Source organism: Ceratotherium simum, chromosome 15, assembly GCF_057802395.1.
Source record: "Ceratotherium simum simum isolate JZ-2026a chromosome 15, ASM5780239v1, whole genome shotgun sequence".
In the NCBI taxonomy this organism is placed as follows: domain Eukaryota; kingdom Metazoa; phylum Chordata; class Mammalia; order Perissodactyla; family Rhinocerotidae; genus Ceratotherium; species Ceratotherium simum.
In genome coordinates, this window is record NC_141914.1 from 23,483,107 (window position 1) to 23,497,523 (window position 14,417).

The following is a 14,417-nucleotide window of genomic DNA, read 5'->3' on the forward strand; positions in this document are numbered from 1 at the left end:
TCTCCACATGTAAACAGATAAAATATAATACAATTTTATCTGGCAAGGAAATATTTGGTGATAAAAATCAAAGATTACTTTCCTAAGAGTTTCTTTTTCCTCTTTGTTCCTCCAACCATTGAGTTCTTCCTACTTATTACGTCAGGGGCAAAAAAGTTAAGCATAGAACAAAGTCAATTGAATATACATATATATGATCATATATAATTATTTTTAATCAAAGCAGGGAATATGGTCTCGAAAGTGTGGCTTTCAGAGTTAGGTTTTCTGAGAGAGGAAAAGGGTCTTTTGAACCAAAAGGCTAAAAGCCTGAAGAATTCAGAGCATGGAGTTTATATCATATATAACACAGGAGAGAAGAATACAAACTATTCTAAGAGTAGTTTTCTCACTTGGAGATAAATAAAAGTTCTTCCTTCCACCTGGTGGGAAGCGAAGAATCAGAGAGGACATACTAGAACTCTTCGGGACGCTGAGAAGGGGCTCACTTCACTGCCCCACTCCCTCAAGACAGCCCTAGGAGTCAAGATGGAGCAGAAGAATAGAAATCTTAGAAAAATCAGGGGGACTTTCAGAGCAGAAGGGACCGTTGCCTGACCCCGCTGGGTGCAGCCCCCTCATCCAGCCTGGCACTTGGGGAGAACGTGGCAGTGGCTGGGGAAGATGTCCAGAACAGATAAGGACTGCCACACGAGACCCCACATTTCAGCTTGGAGGATGTGCACACTCAAAGATTTCCTGCGCTGTAAGAGGGGCACAGACATGGCCCAGAAAAGAATTCTCTCAGCATGAAAAACAGGGTGCCCTGTGTAGAAACTACCTAAGAGCAAAGGGCACCAGAAATTTAAGCACAGGAGGGTGCTAATGACCAAAGCCCAGGTTGGTTTATCTAGCAAAGCACACTGTGGGGCAGAGGACAGATGGGGGCCATGAACTAGAGCACCCTCCCCACAATGCCTGTCCCATCATCTAGAGCACTCAGAGAGAAGAGAAGAAGAAGGGGCAAGACCTGGCAGGAACTGAGTTTAAACTCCGAAGTCACTTAGAGAAAATGACTGAGTGTATCCTGAACTGTCAAGATGGAGTTTTTCACATCTGGGGACATGGGATCATGAAGCATAAAGAACACAGGTCCCACACCTGACTTTTGTGGGACTGTACGTTTTCGTATGTGTTAAGAGTTATAGATGTACAAAGGAATGGAGGATGTGCAGGAGCACAGAGGAGGAAGCAACTGACAGGAGCTCCTGTGTCAACCAGGAGATGCCACTCGAGCCATGTCCTGAAGAAGGAATAGGAGTCTGCAGGGCTAAAATGGGTGAGGAGGGAAGGCACTCCACATGCAAAGGCACAGAGGCATGAAAGCATACAGCATACACTATGTAGGAAACTCTAAGAAGTTCATGGCTAGAGTGTTGAGGCACATAGTGAGTGATGAGGCTGGTGAAATAACGTGGGGCTAGGGCCTTATATGCTCTGCTAAGGAGTTTGGGTTTTTACCTCATAGGCAACTAGGAATGCAGATGTTAAATAGGCATGTAATTTTTTAGCATGATAATTCTGGTAGCAGAGTAAAGGATAGGTTAGATAGGGGTGGTTTAGAGGCAGGGAAAGGACCTGGTAATTGTCTAGGCCTAGGGGACAATGAACTAAGGCAGTAGGAATAGAGAAGTAAGGCTGGGCTGAGAACTTTATTGAGAGAGAATCACTAGGACTGTGTGACTGTCTGGCTATAGGGGTGAGAGAAAGGAAAGAAGAAGGAATGGAGGATGACAAAGTTTCCAGCGTAGGAGACCTGGTAGATAGATGGTGATGGTCTTGGCCAGGTTAGGGAGTATCATAAAAAGAGCATATTTCTCAGGGAAAAATATGGCCAAGAAAAGAGTTCAGCTTGAAGTGGCTGTGGACATCTAAGTGGAGATGTCCAAAATACATCGGAAATATAGATCTGCAGGTCAGGAGAGAGGTAGGGGGTCAGAGCTACAAATTTGTAAGTCATCATTGTAGAGGTAGGAGTTGAGGCCAAGAGAATAGGTGCGGTCACCTAGGGGGATATTGTAGAGGAAAAAGAGAGGTTTCCTTCAGAACTCCAGAAAACACCACCACTTAAGGAATGGGCAACAGATGGACTCAGATTATAAATGATAAAGGCAGGAACTCTGTGTTTGGTTTGCTGTTGTATCCCTCCCACCTAGCACAGGGCTTGACTCATGGAATATGTTCAATAAATACTTGTGGAATGAATGAATGAACCCAATAAAGCAACTGCAGGCGTGTACGCTCCTTGCTGCATTCAGTCAAGTCCTACAAGCAAGAGATGAACTCAGAGTAGAACTGGCTGGACTACAAGCAAAGACAGAAAAAAAAATAAACCTTTGGTAATAGAAGCCCCCTCTGCTTAAGTAAGTGTGCCCATCTAAATGGACGGAAAGTCTCATAATTTGGAACCTTGCAGGGATGACAAAGCCAAGAGCCTTTGTACTCCAAATGAAAACTAGGTAGAAAAAATGGGTTGCAAAACAGCTTCAGTGGTGATAAAATTGATGTCCCCTGAGTTTCCCAAGCACCTTCAGTTAAGCGTTCTCACCAGACACATTGGCACATGTCACATTATGGGTAATATCTCCCCACTGAGTCTATTGTCTGAATTGCCTCGAGGCAGTGGCTCTTAAGCTAAGGGCTAGGGAGATGGACAGAGCACAGAGGCCAGGAGGTAAAAGACCAGAACCTTGAGGCTTCAAGACTAGATGGAGACAAGATGTTTGGCTGGGTTATAAAGACACAAACTTGACCAGAAGCCAACAGGCCTCATACCTGCTGAGTTTTGAAAGGAACTGTATTGCTGAAGAAACCACAAGCCTGGCTGTCAGTAGCCTGAGAGCATTCTAGCCCCTGAGGCAATCCACGGACACCTGGTTGGCAGTGGACCTAGAAATGACCAAGGGCGGCAATACATAAGGAAGATTTTTCCCAGAGTGCAAAACAAGGGTCTTACTCCACTCCCAGAATCGAGAGTCCTCGCTATTCCTGTCCAGCAGCATGTGACTAGTGGTATGGACCAGTGACTTGTGTGTTTTCCTTCTTCCCTTTCGAACTGGGAGTTTTTATTGCAGTTTTCCTGCTCCTTCTCCTATCGTTATGTGATGAGTGTGTTAGGGCAATTACCTTGCCTCTAAGCTTTAAGAGAGAACTGCCCGGACTTGAGGCTGATGCTGAGACAGGATGAGACTTTGGGACTGTCTTTCTTGGGAGGATGGTGTGTGTCTTAGATGTCTTTGGAAGAAAGATGTTGTAGGCAATTAGCAGTGTCTGCCACAGGACTGAAAAGAGGGCACTTGCTGGATTTGGAAAATAGGAGGACAATGAGAGTAGTTTAAGTAGAAGAGTTGGTCGGCGGGTGCGGGGGTGGCTTAGTGCAGAGAAGCCAGTTACAATGGGTTTAGGAGTAAATGGAAGTTGTGAATTTTTAAGACTTTACCAATGAAAGGACCATACTGATCATCACTTTCCTGGTTACACCCAAAGACTCCCTGGTGGGAATTCATTTGTCAATTTTTACCCCTAGGAATTGTCTGTGTTCAATATTTACCCCAGGTATTGCTTATGTTCTCTCTGGAACAAAGAGAAGATGATTTCCAGACCCTTTGCCTTCTAGAAATCAAGACGTGGAGTTAGCTTCACAGCAAGGATTATGCTACATATTTTGAAAGGTAAAGATCAAAAACCACATATTTAATGGACCAGGCAAAATCAAGTTGCATTGATAGGCATCCTCCATGATGATTGCTAAACTTCTTAGCCTCCTTTGGAGAGATCTAAAGGGGACAACATAGCAATTAAGTAGGCAGTATTTTTGTACAGCTGAAAAGAGACATGGAAGCTACACATAGAACCCCCATAGCTGAGAAGGATCTTAAGATGTCATTCACTTCACCTGCCAGATGACATCTAATTCATTCACTAGCAGGCTACAGGAAACGAAGAGGATGGAAGAGAAAAGACCAACATTATTAAATTCAGGAAAATGCCCTTTTAATTAAGGGATGAGGATGGTTTGGTAGTGTTAATAATTTTGTTAAGATAACAACAACAACAAAAAAAGCTCCAGGGTGCTCTCTGCAGATACAACACATAGACACAGAAAGGAGAAAAACAGCAAACTGTAGATCTTACTGCTAACACTTTCTCCAACACAAACCCCATCAGCAACTAAATCTATGAAGGAAAAATAAAAAATATAACCCTTTCCAAATGACTTTACCACTAAATCCCAGTGGCAAATGATCCCCTCACCATAGCAGCAAATGCTATCAGCGGTGAGTCGTCTGCTGAAGTCTGCTCACCAATTCCCACATACAGCAGCCCCAAATAAGGGGGTCTGACACTTACCGTGGGGCACCGAGTACATTCTTTGAAAGCCAACTCTGCAAACCAGGTCGCAGAACTGGTGTGGGACTTGCTGAAACAGCCTCTGGCTCACAGGTTCCCCATTCTTTCTCTCTTCCATCATTTTCTTCTTTCTTTGGAAGGCAGCCATAAGAACCACATTGTCTATCTTCTCCACCTAGAACCCAAGGAAATGAATGAAAAAGAGACTGGAGAACTGCTACTTAAATTGCCTGATACTCTGTTTCAAAATAAACGCATTTATGTACATATTACTGTGCATGACATTTGCTTTTCATATAAAGTTGCATAAGAGTCTCTCCTGGCCCCAACCCTTTCCTAGTTTGACTTCTACCTCTTCAAAATTCCCTGTCCTTTCTTTGATAAATTCATTTAATCAGAATTCACTGAGCATTCACTGTGTGCCAGGTACTGGTAAAGAAATGGTCAACAATGTAGACACAGTCTTTGCCCTCTTAAAGCTCATAGTTTAGTGAGAGATAAAAATAGGTAAACAATTATAATACAGTGTGATAAATGCTATTCCATTACTTTTATTTTCCTTCAAGATAGGCAGAGAGCTTTTTCCTGGGCCTTGATCTGTGCTTCTCTACCTCCTGATTCCAACTATACCCCTTGTACCTGCCTATCCTTGCCCTCCCTTCAGTCTTATTCCTAGGATTCCAGGTCAGTGAGCAGCAGCTTAGAGTCATCAGCAGGTGAGTTTTTCTTTTGGCTACAGAGCCAAGTGACAGCAAGATGAGTCAAATCCTCCCCTTAATGAAGTATACCTTTATAACCTGCAAACCACAGTTTCCAAACTGTTTCATTTGATCCTGAATTTCTTCAGGTGAAAGCACTAGGCATTTCTGAAATGTAATTTCTTTCATTTCCTCCCAGTTTTTTGGTTGCTGATCAGTCCATTGTCCTAAAAATGATTAACACAAAACTTTGTCTCAATGCTTTGTGAGAGGGAAAAGGTTTATAAAGAAATTTAATGAAACGAATTATAGAAATTTGGAGGAATGGATTAGCCAATTTAAATTGTTTGCCTTATATGTTTAGGATGTGCAAGGAGAGCTACAATACTATGAGGAGTCATAGGATAAATAGGGGGTTAATAAATTTGTCCTCAGATGATTCAGATTATGAGGCGGAGGGGATGAGATAAAAAAGACGATTAATATATATATTCCCCCCATCAGTGCTGTAATGATAATATATAATTGTGTTGCTCATAGGAAATGTTTGTATTTCTAACCAGGATGCCCGTCAACAAAAAGAGACAGGCATAAGGAAACATTAAGGAATGATGGGAAAAGTATGACATTGATATAACACTTCAAAATTTTCAAAAAGACTTCCTATCTCTACCTCATTTGAGCATTACAACAGCACCATTGAAATAACTAACACAATTTTACAAATAAGGAAATTGAAACTCAGAGAATTTAAGTGACTTGCCCAATATCACACAGCTAATAAGTACAGATCCAAGACTATAAACCTGGCTTTCACCAGTGCTTTCTGCAAGGGGCAGTGCAGAATATTTGGTACATATATCACTCATATACCACCCAACCAAGAAGCGCAGAGTTTGGAGACTAAGATTCTGTGGCATCATGTCTTTCCTCCCTTCCTTCCTTTTTTCCTTTTTTTCTTCCTTCTTCCTTCCTTCCTGCCTCCCTTCATTAACTTCTTTCCTTCCATTTTTAAATTCAAGGGACAACCTGTTATTGCCCAAAAGAGCTCCTTATTGGACAAAATATACAGGTGGACACATGGAAACCCCAAAAAAGGCTCAGTAAAAGGCTCAGTAAATTTCAGTTTATTTTCAGTTTGACTTAAGATTAAGTATACCAAAATGAGCTCAGCTCATTATCTAATTGAGTGGGCTCAATTTAACCACAAAAAGCAGATGATAAATGCAGAGAAACTTGCTAGAGGGCCAAGATGTCAATCTGGAAAGCAGGAGGGACAAAACTCCATAAAAGCCAGGAACTTTCAAAGGAAGAGACTGTAAATTAAATCTGGAGGGCAATAGCTCACATTTATAGAGTATAGTATTAGCGTCAGTTCACTTGAGTTCAGCAAACATTTACTGGGCTCCTACTACATGCCAGATACTGGGCTGGGCACTGGAGACTCAAAGAGCCACAAACTCCTGCTGTAAGAAGCGCTCACTGGGAAGGACTGAGAGAGAGGAGATGCCTAACTTCTATCATTTAAATGTTATTGTCCTGATGGATAATTGATGTTCCATGCAGTAATAAAATTACCCATTTTGTTAATGAAGATCTTAATCTGATTAAGAGAGGGTGAGTCTGTATGAACCTCTGAAACGCTGCTGTGAAATAATATGATTAGTCATCAACCACCAAAAACGCCACCTTGCAGCAGAATAAGGAACTTAAATGACTACATTGCCAATAGCTAGGAGAATGGGTTAAGCTTAGGAATGCAGTTAATTTAAAGTAATGCCACAAGCTTTATAGGACATGAATGTTTCTTTGTCTCTTGTTCTCTTGAGAAGTATAGCTGTCAGTTTAAATATCCATAGTCATCGGGGCCGGCCTGGTGGCGCAAGCGGTTAGGTGTGCGCGCTCCACTGCGGCGGCCTGGGGTTTGCCGGTTCAGATCCCAGGCGCGCACTGATGCACTGCTTGTCGAGCCATGCTGTGGTGGCGTCCCATATGAAGCGGAGGAAGATGGGCACGGATGTTAGCTCAGGGCTGGTCTTCCTCAGAAAAAAGAGGAGGATTGGCATCGGATGTTAGCTCAGGGCTGATCTTCCTCACAAAAAAATAAATAAATAAAAATAAATATCCATAGTCATTATGTTTCAAAAGCTAAGTAGAAATCATAATCTTGGGTCTCTCTTGTGTATTATTTTTGTCCATGTTTTTTGACACTGGGTTTTCTGTGGAAACTGGATATGTTTATTGCAAACTCCCACTCACTTCGACCATTTCTACCTGAATTGTTTTTACAAACACATGGTGAAAATAAGGTGTCCTTTGAAATTATGCCTCTGAATTTTTGTACTAAATCCATTCTCCACCTAACAATCAGTGATCTTTCTAAAATACAAGTCTGACCTTATCCTTGCTTAAAATCCTTCACGTCTCCCGATTTGTTTCAAGAAAAACTCTGAACATCTTTCATGTGATTTACAAGTCTTACATAACCCAGGCCCTGCTATGGTCTGATTTCTTGGAATTTTCTTTCTTTTATTAATTTCTACTTATTCTTCAGTTCTCCATTTATGACACCTGCTCTGAGAAGCTTTCCCCTGACCTCCCAAGTCTGGGTTAGGTGCCTCTCCTAGGTGCTCCCAGATCACTTTTACCCTCCTCTGCCATAACTCACCTGCTCACTTCTCCATATCCCCAATTAGATTTTGAGTGGGAACAATTCCCATCTTATCACTGTATCCTCAGCACCTAGCACAATGCCTGGCACATATCATGGATACAATGTACATTAGTTGAATAAATGAATGAAATAAGCCTCTGTCTTCCAAGTCGGTGTTTTCAGTGGTATAATTTCCTAGTTAGCTCTAGGGCTAAGTTAAAAGGATCTCTCCAGGCCCAAATTCCCAGTCATCCTGATGGATTCTGCCCCACTGAATGGGTGATACCTGAGTGTACTTCACGGTACCAATGAATAATTTACTCTCGTGAGAGGGCTCAAAGTAAGTAATTTTAGGGTTCCTAATGCTGCTAGCAACAAATAAATGCAATAAAACTCAAAGAAATTAATCAATCAAGTGAAATGTGTCTACATTTGAATGCTCCATCTACAGAATTAGGGATGTACTTTTTCTCCACAGCCTGGGCTGGGGTTACCCTAGGCTTTCTGTGTAATGGCCTCTTAGGTGATCCATGTCATCATAAGTAAATCCAATCGTGTGTGTGTGTTTTCATTTATTAATAATTAACCCTGCTGGTAGAAAGAGAGCCACCAAACGGTTATAAAAGTTTATGGCCTAACACAGAACGAGCAGTTTGCTCTCTCTCCTGTTCATTCTATCTCTTGCCCACACACACACGTGCACACTCACACACGAAAGAAGGAACAATTGGGAGAGCTGACTTTCCAACTTAGTAGAAAGTTACTCACCGGACAAGCTCCAGAGGTCTCGCTCCTTTTTTCTTGCCATTTCCTCTTGAACTTCACACAGCATACGTTCAATCTTCATAACAACCTCAATAACATCAGCCCGGGCTCCTTTAATCTCTAAACTTGCCTTTTCTGGACTGATAATTTCTGAGATAGAGACCCTTGAGGCTTCCTGAAGCTGAGACAAATTGTCATGTTCCTTTTTCCCAAGGTAGAGGATATGATTATTCTCAATGATGTGCTCCTGGAGGGTCAGTAACCTTTGGATCCACGCGTGGGCCTCACTCATCTTTTCCAGGTTGTGTCCCCTCAGATTGATGGCAGGAGATTTAGCTTTGAGCCCATTTTCTCGTTTCACCCCTCTGGTCCACGGAGAGACTGAAAAGACTATCATAAGCAACCACAGAAGGCAGGTGGGTTTTAAACGAGAGGAGAACAAAACACCATGCCAGTGTTTACCCCAAGGATGTTGTCACCATTGTCAGCAGTAGCAGCTTCAATTAAGTACATATCTCTGAGAGCTGTGCTGGGTACAAAGGAAATCTAAATGTATAGTTTACAGTCTCCTTGGGAACACTGAGTTCAGCTTGTAAGGGGTTGGCTTTATCAGGTTTTGCCCCTGCTGTGTTGCATTTGTCAGTTCACAGGTCGGTTCTCCTTGTGATCTCACCCTGGATGTGAACCAACTATTTCCTGCTGAATGGGATTTTCCTTAACCTCTTGCGACTAGCAGGTTTAAAATCAAACATCTCTGAAAGCCACAGAGCTTAAAGAGTGAAAATTATTTTAAAAAAAACAACAACAACATGTATTTCTGATTATAAAAATAATATGTTTCTTATTGAAAAATTGGGAAATTATCAAAGTATAATGAAAGGAAGAAATACCCATAATTCCGCTACCTGGGATTCCTTTTCATGTCTTATGTGTGTGTGACAGGACATTTTGTATCTCCACAACGAGCATGTAGAGCTTAGCAGCTGTTGCTGGACATAGTATATCCCAGCAGAAAAGGAAACAGGACTTGATTCCAACCCACCCATGTATACCCCTCTCCACAAGGAATAAAGATATATATGAAGAGGAAGAATCCCTGATGGATTAGAGTGACTCTGAACCCAAATTACAAAAAATAAACAAAGAAAGAGTGGGCAATGGACTAGCTGAGAGGGAATTCATAGGGGAGGCAGTATCTAGAATGTATAAAGAATTCCTTCAAATTGTTAAGAAGAAACAACCCAGTAGCCAGTTGGGCAAACGATGTCACAGAAAAGGAAACACACGTGGCCCACATATATGTAAAAAGATGCTCATGTTCATTGGTAATCAGGGAAATGAAAAATCACCCACAAGTTTGGCAAAAATGCATAAGTCTGACAATATCGAGTGTTGAGAAAGATGGAGAGCACCTGGAACTCATATATATTCATGATGGATGTAAAACTGGAACAACCTCTCCTATAATTATATTATTTAAAGAAAGTTTTGCATGTGTGTATCAGGGAATGTGTATAAGAAAGTTCACATTCTTGTTTGTAACAGCCCAAAACTAGAAATAACCCAAATGTCCTTCAACAATGGTATATTGTTATAGCAATGAAAAAAAGTGAACTTTAGCTACATGGATGAGTCTTGGAAACACAGTTTGAAGGGAAAAAGTAAATTGAGCACCTACTATGTTCTAGGCATTGTTCTAAGTGCTTTACATATATTATTTTATTCAATCCCCACAACCCTATGAGATAGGTACTATTAGTAGCCCCATTGTACAAATGAGGAAACTGATTCAGAGGGTAATTAAGTAACGTGCCCATGGTTATAGGACTAGAAAGTGGTGCCCACAGAGCTAGTAGGTGTGGGCAGTCTGACTCCAGTGCTCATACGATTCTGACTCCAGTGCTCATATGATTCTGCCTCCCAGTGAGTGATCCCAGGACAATAGTGGTAATTAGTATCTTTTCCCTACTGTAGTAGTTGGGTGGTACTAGGAGCTATGAAAAAGTACCAGGACAGACCTAGAAGTAAGGGGGAGGATGGCCTCCCTCTGAGTACAAATAATAGCCCGTGTTTTAGAAAACAGTAAGAAGTGACAGGGGTTCTTAAATTAGAGGCATACTTTTTTTTTTTAACCCCTGTTCTGACTGGGAGCTTACATTTCTTTTTAGGAAAAAATGAAAACAATACATGATGATACTTCATTTAGCCATCATTATCAGGAAAGAAGAATTGTTCTTCTAGATAACCAAATTGTTCTGATCACTAAAGGATACTCTTCTAGCACCAAGACATATTTAATTTTAACTATCAGTTAAATATTTCTAATGGAAACACACTTCCCTGTCTTCCTAAATTGTTTAACTTTTCCTTGGTAATCTGAGGTCATTATCATTAATCATCATTAATGTCAATTATTGTCTTGTGCTATAATTCCTATACAGATGTCCTCAAGAATTACTGAAATAAATGCTAATGCCTGGCCCCATTATTCAGATTAATGACATAATGATATGTGTATGTTTCTTTTTCATATTATCTTCACCTAAAACATCTCCTAACTAGCTTCCCTAGATTCATTGTGGTTCCCTAAACATGCACTGCATTTGTTGCTTCTGTGGGTTTTCTTCATCTTGGACACCCCACCCCACTGACACTGCCCATTGAAAATCTTGCCATCCTCAAAGCCCAGTTTAGAATCATCTCACCCATGAAGCCATTCTTGTTCCCTTCCAGTCAGAGGGAATCTCTCCCTCCTCCAGGCTACCTGGGGAGTTTGTCCATCCTCTCATTCATTATTTAGCCCCTGGCATTTGTTTAGTGCTTTGAAATTTACAGAGCATTTTTACATACATAATCTCCAATTATTCTCACAACAGTCTGTCATCATTTTACAGATAAATAAACAGGCTCATAAGAGGTGCAGTCACAGACCAGAGCTCTTAAAGCTCTCCCTTCTTTTCCAGCACTGCTGGACCACGGAACATCCATAAGTGAACTCTTCTATTAAAGGGTGTAAACAAATCATTTTGACCCTAATGGGAAATATCCTAACAGTTTTATTGCTAGTTGAATGTCTAGTGTTCTTAACATCTATAGAACACTGTAGATTAACAGACTATTTCAGAAGTACACATCCTAGTTGTCATGAGGCAATTCCATCTCAGTCCACTCAAACTCCACTAAAGAAATGGACTTATAAGAGGAAGTCAATCCTTCTGCAGCCCTCAACAACCAGGATTGGTTTAGTCCAGTGACTCCCAAACCTGGTTCAGCAGCATAATTGACGAGGGAGCACTGAAAAATACACATGCTGGGCCCAGACCCAGAGTTCCTGAATCAGAATCTGTGGAGTTGGGGCCTGTACATACTTTTGTTTGTTTGTTAAGGTTTCCATCATGATCCCAGTGATTACTCAGGTTTGGATAGCATTGCGTTAATCCACTTATGATTATCTGGCATTACTGAGATGTGTTTTCTATAATTACCAATGAGTAACCCCATTTCAGTGTAACCCCATTCAGAGAAGAAAGAGTAATTGGCTTAGTTCTCTTATGAAGGACAGAACTTTTTCTTAGAAAAAAATCATAGACAGCTATTTGTAATAAACTACCCACACTGTAGATTACTCACTACAACTCAGCCTCTCTCTGTTTATATCTTGAAAGTGGACTGAGCACAATTAGAATCATGGTCAGGTATAGAGCAGGTTGGTACCCAAGCAGTAGCACAATAAAATATATTAGGCTTATTTTTTCTTCTTCTCCCCTCCATTAGTTCAGATGATCAAGAATAGAATGAGCCTAGGGTGAAGACTCTACTTCTAGGCCTGTGAATTTCTTACTCACCTCTGTAATTGTTAAGACCCTGAGGCTTGGACATATTCTTTGCCATTTCGGTGCAGAAAGCCTACAAGGAGCAAAACACAGCAGAGTCATAAGTGAGGCTTTTAGCTGTTGTCATCAAAATCCCTCTCTCTACCTGCACACACCACACTTGACCTCATCCACTCTGTCAGTCCCCATTCCCACTGCTGCAAATCCAAAGCACCTTTTGGAAAGTCCTAGGGGACAGCAAGTGCAGCACCACGATCTATTAGAATATGTAGGAGAAATAAGTATAGGAAAAATGGAAAGAAAAGCAAAATCTGGTATTAAAAAAAAAAGAATGTATATCCCAAGGCAAAATATAATCATTCATTCATTCAACAGATATTAATGCCCTGCTTATTGCATATTGGGCACTGAACTAAAGCTGTGGATATGTCCCTGAAGACAAATATAGGTAGATTCTCCTGTAATTAGTAAAACAAATTCATTTTAAAAAGTTATATGCACACCAAGCTTTGTCTGTAGATTGAATAAATGATCAATTCCTGTAAAGTGCTTAAAATTGTACCTGGCACACAGTAAGCATTCAATATATGTTAGCTATTATAATTTTATTATATGACAGTCTATAGACAAAGATTTGTGTATCTTGCCATGTAGATCCTTTAACATAGTGTCTATTTGAAAAAATTCATCTAGAGTTTGGAACCAACATATCCAGTGACTTCTTTGTTTAAAGTTGATTCAATTGGCAGTAATTGCGTCATTGAAAAGATAAATAATGAGGTAAAGACTAGATTTTGCTTTGCATCTGAACTTTAACAGGAAAGTTTTTTATTCTGTAGGACATTTTCTTCATAAATGGTATCTGCAGCTGCTGTTTCCAGAACAAAAAGCCTTCAATCTTACCACATTTAGTACCTGGAGAGGTCACGAAAGGGTACTTCCTTGCCCTCCCTGTCCACGAACTTGGAAATACAAAAAATGAGATAACATTATCTGCTGACAAATAGACTACTAACAGCTGCTATATGCAAAATGGATAAAAATTAGCTCTCTCCAAAAGTCGTTTTAAAAGTCAGGGTGTCTCATAGGGTTAGAAATCAATTAGGCAAGTCTTTTGAATTAAATGTGAAAGAAAACTGTAACTTAGTATCAATAACATAGAAGGTGTGGATAACAAGCAGATGGTGTGGAAGGAGTCTGGAAAAGTAGACCCAAATGGCAAGAATTTGGCAGTTTTTCCAGCTCTGTCCACAAATGACCAGCACCTAATGTGAGGGATGTCAGTAGTGTGTTCCTAGAGAAGGTGTTCCTTACTCTGAGACATAATGTCTGGCACAAAGTAGATATGCCATAAACATTTGTTAAGTAACCAAGTGAAGGACTATCCATCGCCTTTTACACATACTCAGCTCCACCCAGGACCCTGATCATCATGAACACAATTATTTCAGCCAGCTGGGGACTTATTTACTCAGTCATTTGTGAGTTGGAAAATTCATGAGTGTGTGAATATCAGCATCACTTTATTGGAAGTTTAGTGTGGGTTGGTCTTCCTGAGTCAGGTTAACCCTGGATGTCTGACAAATCCATTTTCTGGAATATAGGGGCCTTGCCAACGTAATGCCCCCTGTAAGGAACTGTGTAAGTTGCCCTCTGATCTTTTGGAACACACACTCCTCATTAAAAGACTTATTTAGGAAGAAAAGATGTGCTTCTCCGAAGGCCAAAGGTGTATACATACGTGTACACACACGTCATACTTCCACATGGATATAATATAGTGTTAATATTGACAAAAGCCTGAAGGAAGGGTCAATGTTCAGGGTATAATGTAAATTACCGTGTAAGATAATCCTCTCCTTTGAGTTACAAAACTGAAAGATGTATCCTCTCTCAAGTTATTTTTCTGTGTTTTTGTTCAGTGGTTGAGAACACAGGCTTTGGGGTTACACAGACAGACTCAGGTGGGAATCTTGTTTGGGCCACTTGACTAGCTGTGTGCATAGTAACCTCTGGGCTAATGTGCTTTCCCATTTGTAAAATGGAGATGACAAAGGTGCTTCATCACAGGATTGAGGG

At 40.8% G+C, this 14,417-nt stretch overlaps 1 protein-coding gene across 8 annotated transcripts in view; it reads right to left on the reverse strand.

The window, feature by feature from the left end:
• Positions 1-14,417, reverse strand: part of LOC101398802 (protein mono-ADP-ribosyltransferase PARP9) — a 33,430-nt gene that overhangs the window by 5,711 nt on the left and 13,302 nt on the right. For 4 of the 8 annotated variants that reach the window (XM_087439691.1, XM_087439693.1, XM_087439695.1 and 1 more), the window contains exons 7-10: positions 12,351-12,411; positions 8,509-8,895; positions 5,178-5,314; positions 4,390-4,564 (exon numbers count right to left, since the gene is read on the reverse strand). In XM_087439691.1, the coding sequence (XP_087295817.1) occupies positions 4,390-4,564; positions 5,178-5,314; positions 8,509-8,895; positions 12,351-12,411 (760 nt within the window). The remainder of the gene's footprint in view (positions 1-4,389; positions 4,565-5,177; positions 5,315-8,508; positions 8,896-12,350; positions 12,412-14,417) is intronic. The other 4 variants (XM_087439694.1, XM_087439696.1, XM_087439692.1 and 1 more) reach the window with 2 other exon arrangements.